Source organism: Eutrigla gurnardus (genome assembly GCF_963514095.1).
Source record: "Eutrigla gurnardus genome assembly, contig: SCAFFOLD_263, whole genome shotgun sequence".
In the NCBI taxonomy this organism is placed as follows: Eukaryota; Metazoa; Chordata; class Actinopteri; order Perciformes; family Triglidae; genus Eutrigla; species Eutrigla gurnardus.
Window position 1 is genome coordinate 4,099 of NW_028155296.1, and position 4,902 is coordinate 9,000.

Consider the following 4,902-nt stretch of genomic DNA (forward strand, 5'->3'; position numbering starts at 1 on the left):
CTAATACTGACACCGACACTGTACCACCAACACTGTGCTGTCACTGCCGGCAACCGACAAAAACTACAGAGCCGACCGGAGGGAAAAGGGTTGAGATTCGTAGTTTTTGGCTGCAAGTGGAAGAATTCTTTAACTTCAGCTTGTCTGAAACATCCGCAGTTTAAAAAAATGCAGACAAACTCTTCCTCATAATTCTTGATCTTTGGGTTGGCTTGGCAAGAGTACTGACCCCATGAATCATTGCATGTCAGGTAACCGGGAGCCCCCCGACCGCTACCTCCGCCGCTCTGAAGAGAGATTTTGTATCGTTAAGAAGTTGCGTTACAACACGCAATGCTGCTAAGTGAGTGTTCCCGAGCCATCGTTGCCCCGAAATGTTGCAAGAAGGCATCAGGAACCCGGTAAACGTCATTGAACAGAGGGGGAGGGGGTGCAGAACGGATGTAAACAAGAAGGACATAGCATACTTAAACTCCAAACAGCATGACAACAAATCTACAACGACAGTTCCATCAATCAGTATCATCATCATTGTCATCGTCATTTTGCATTGACATTGATATCATTATTCATAAGACTATCATCATTAACAATAAGAAATCAAGTGTGGCAGAAGTCCGCTTCTCTTTTCCGCTCTTTCTCCCTCTTGTGTTTTCTCAAGTGCAACAGGAAACTTTATCGTGATCCTGCAGCGTTTCCTCGTCTTCTGACAGGTTTATAGAAACTTAGCTTCTTTTTTTTCTTTTTTCTTTTTTAAATCGGCAGACAAAACAAAACAGCTGACTGTGAAAACCCGTTTCGGTTCAGAACGAAAATCACATTTGAGATGTAAGAGAGGGAGAGAGAGTCTGAAAGAAGAGAACTTCTTGTGTAAACCTAAATTCAAAGTTTCCTATAAAGCCCCCCAGGTCCCACCCACACCAGTTAGGTTTTCTCTCTAGTATGTATTTAATCAATCATGCAGGTTTCCATCAAATTTCGGACTCCAAAAAGATCAAAGGAGGCTGAGCGAATGCAACAGAAGAACCAAGCTCCAATGTCTGAAGAAGAACAAGAAGGAGAAGTAATCGATAGAAGAAATTCTGAAGAAATTTGTCTTTTTCCCATCCCTCCTTTCCTCTCCTCCGCCCCCATTCGACGTGTGATGTCATTTCCTGTCAGGTTCGTCCCTCACCTCACACCGGGTCTTGTAACCGAGGAGGAAGGGGGCTTGACGAAGTGTCCGACTCCCGTCTGGTCTAGTTACCTGAGCCCACCCCTCCCCCACCAAGAACGCACACTCGAAGAGGAAGTGAGCCCACGCGTGCCTGACCCCCCCACCCCCCACCCCCCCCCCCACCCACCCCTCCATTACCACCACCACCGCCGCCGGACAGGAAGTGATGTCACACCAGTCCCGCCAGCATTAAGTGAGTCTTTTAACAGTAAACAGAGATGATAAAACTCATCAAATATCAGCCAGCGCTGTGATTGGCTGGTTTTTGCATTATAGGCGGAGCTTCCTGGTTCTGTCCCTTGGAAAGGAAAAAGGTTTTAGACAAAGTGGTTGTTCTCCCTTTTTTTCTTTTCATTGTTTGTCATGTAAAGTTTCATTTTGTTCTTCATTGTTCAAGTTTGATTTTCTGGAGGCATAGCTTGGCATGTAAGGGTTAGGGGGTCCTGGCTTTTTCTTAATTATCTTTTTCTTTTAAAAGGAGCAGAGTCAAAGCGGTGGACTCTGTGTTCCAGCTCATTTTCAGGCTTTTACATTACGGCCAGCGACAGATTGCACACATCTGACGAAGCGAACCAACAGTCTGAGAGAAGTGCTTTTTTTGGGCCATCGTCTCTGGCCATTTCACATGCTCCTCCCTCGCTTCTTTCCGTCTCCACACCTCTCTCTTCGTCCTGCAGCCTGGCCTTGCTGGTCAAGTATAGAATTCTGGGAAGTGTAGTTCTGAGACTGAGAGAGGCAGGTAAACTGGGCCTGGGCCTTGATGTCTTGGCTGTCTCTTTTTAATGTTATCCACGTGCTGCTCTGTCACTGATTTGAGTCTTCGACAAAATCTGTAAAAGGCTATTTGCAGCACCTCCACCTTCCTCCCCTCCACCCTTTCCTCTCATTTAGAGTCCGAGGGATGAAGGTAGAGGGTTTGGAGGGCATCCGACCCCCCCGTCATTTTCACCACCTCTGCTTTATTAAAAGTCTACATATCCAAGGCCAGAGCACCGGAGGCTGCTATTCTTCTCCTCTCCTGCCCGTATCCCTCGCTCGCTGTGGTTGCTAGCACCAGTCATCCTCGTCTGTCTCACTATAAGGTTCTTGCAGGCCCTTGCGTGGCCCTCGGGCATGGGGGGCGCGGTGGTGAGGATGGGGGGGTGCTCCCAGTGGCACCCGCCGATGTGGGGAAGGTGAGGATGAGCGGTAGCCATTGGGTACCCTACGTGGATGCGGGTGAGGGGGTGGAGGGGGCCCGTGGTGGGCAGTCCGAGGTGAACGTGGATGTGGGTGTGGATTTCCCCCATGTGGGTGCGGGTTGCCATGGGAGAGGCTTTGCTCGTAGGCGGGGGGCTCGTGGTGCCGCTCGTACTCGTAGTCACGCTCGTAGAAGGGCCCGTCGCCCTCCAGGCTGTCCCCAGGCGGAGGTCCGCTCCAGCGGCCTCGGTGAGGCGACCTGGGCGAGCCGTGGAGGGGCGAGCGCGGCGACTGGTGCCTAGGGGAGCGCGGCGAACCGTGTCGGGACGAGGAGCCCCCATGGTGGGGAGAACCCTGGCGTGACGGCGGTCGGTTGTGGTAGCCTCTGTCGTGGTCCGGTGGGGAGAAGTGTCGGGGGGAGGGCGAGCGCAGTCGGCCCGGCCCTGGGGGGCCGTAGCTGGGCTTGCGGACGGTGGGGGAGTAGGTGACATGTGGACGGGGAACAGCGGGGGTCTGGGGCAGCTGGCGACGGCCTCTCCGCGGAGTGCTGGTCCCCGAGGTGGAGGGGACCGGGCTGCCGCTCACCGAACTACTGCCCTACAGCAAAATGTACACAAGGCAAATCAAAACGCACCACAACAAGACAGACAGACAGATAAAGAGAGAGAGAGAGACAGACAGAAAGACAGACAGACAGACAGATAAAGAGAGAGAGACCGACAGACAGACAGATAAATAGATAGATAGATAGATAGATAGATAGATAGATAGATAGATAGATAGATAGATAGATAGATAGATAGATAGATAGATAGAGATAAACACCATTGAAAATCATTCAAAAACATAGTGATGAGGCAAAATATTGACACCAAGAAGCCAGACGTCACGTTGGAGAAAAATGGACAGAGAAGAGAAACAGTGATAAAGAAAAAATCACAACACAAAAAGAGAGATTGATAACCATAAGTAGGTGTTTGACTTTGTGTGAACTGTTGTGGTGGAGGTCAAGGGTCAATTCATGATAAGATAATGTACGTACACGGATATCTGGGAAGTATTTTGGATGATACCCAAGGAAGCCTACCCTGCTGTGAGTGAACTGAGGTCTGATCTAAGGCATCACTGTCAGCGCTGTTAGATCCACAAACATCCTGAAGTCCATCATGCTGTGGTCACACCAAATGCAAAGGGAATCTGTTGTGCGGTGCAATTGCATACAAAGTCAATGCAGAGACGCGAAGATATGCAAATTTGTGCCGGGAAAGAAAAATGTGCAGAATACGCCTCATTTGCATATTCACGCAACTTGAAATTTTCGAGGGAGGTTTTTGTGTGACGCAAAACCCTATCAGCCATTATTATCAGCCTACTATCTAGACCTCCAGCTTGGTGAAATCCACCGAGCACCTCTGGATGATGTCATGAACCCAGACAGGATGACGTTTGGGTTTCTGGTGGATCTGGGACTTCAACATGTACAAAGCAGTAATAGTGGTGATTTCAGCCATGAGACCTGGTCGGCGTCTACGTGGTGGGAAGCCCCGCCTCCCCTCTGGAGCGTCTATTGAGAGTGACGTGAATAAATACACATGATCCTGCAGTCAAACTTGTGCCAGCAACATGCGCTTTGGTGTAAACACAGCATTAGGGATTTTATCCAACGTGTAAAAGGTTGTAAGTGGGTAAAAACGCTCTATATAAGATCAGCTGCCTGTATGGAAATAAAGAAGACAGAACAGGAAAGAGAAAATTGGACAGTACTAAGAAGTTGTCCCTAATCTTGGCATTCGTTTTTGGAGCCCACCTGTCGGTGTCCTCGTCCATCCGGCCCCTCGCTGGGCGAGCGGGACCAGTGGCGGTCCTGGGGATGCCGGTGTGGGTAGTCGTGTCTGTCGGGGCCGTAGCGCTCCTTGTCCATGGAGCCGTGATGGTGGTGGTGGTGATGGTGGTGACGGCGGTCCTTGGTCCGGCCTCGGTCCCGCTCGCGCTCCTTGGGTGGAAGGTCGCCCGACTGCGTGGTGGTGCTGAGGTCTGTGCCCAGACCTAGCAAGGAGACGGCTCAGTTTACATTGGCAAAAACCAGGTCACGGGGTCGAACTACCCCGGTCATGCAAATCTAGATCAGTCTCTGCTTGTCAATATGTTAAGGTGACAGGACTGTCTCACAGGGTTATAGTGCCAGATTTGAACAGGATTTACATGTGGAGCAAAGAAATCCATCATCTCTACGGAGTCTGGGAAGGAAAGTCCTCTCCTTCAGATTACCGAGCTCTCCAATTATAAAGAGGATTTAGAGCCGTGCCGGCATTCGTTTTACTGAAGCAGGCAATTAGTGATGGAGTAGGCAACGCCACGTTCAAGGACTTCTTTGTGCCCGAGACTTGACTCGGATATCTCTCGGAGCTCAATACAAGCACGGATCCCTCTTAATTATCTCCAGAACTTGATTTAAGGGTATCCAGAATTGTGCCCAGTGTCTCAATAATCTCTGAACAGAAGGATTT

General features: G+C 50.0%; 1 protein-coding gene across 1 annotated transcript; it reads right to left on the reverse strand.

Moving 5' to 3' along the window:
• Positions 1 to 1,358: 1,358 nt before the first annotated feature.
• On the reverse strand, positions 1,359 to 4,441 carry LOC311010368 (voltage-dependent P/Q-type calcium channel subunit alpha-1A-like; the record flags this gene model as incomplete). The annotated part of the gene is made up of 2 exons (XM_084040884.1): positions 1,359 to 2,992; positions 4,203 to 4,441. Coding segments are annotated over 2 exons (968 nt in total), but the record flags the coding sequence as incomplete, so codon positions are not given.
• Between the last annotated feature and the right edge of the window lie 461 nt (positions 4,442 to 4,902).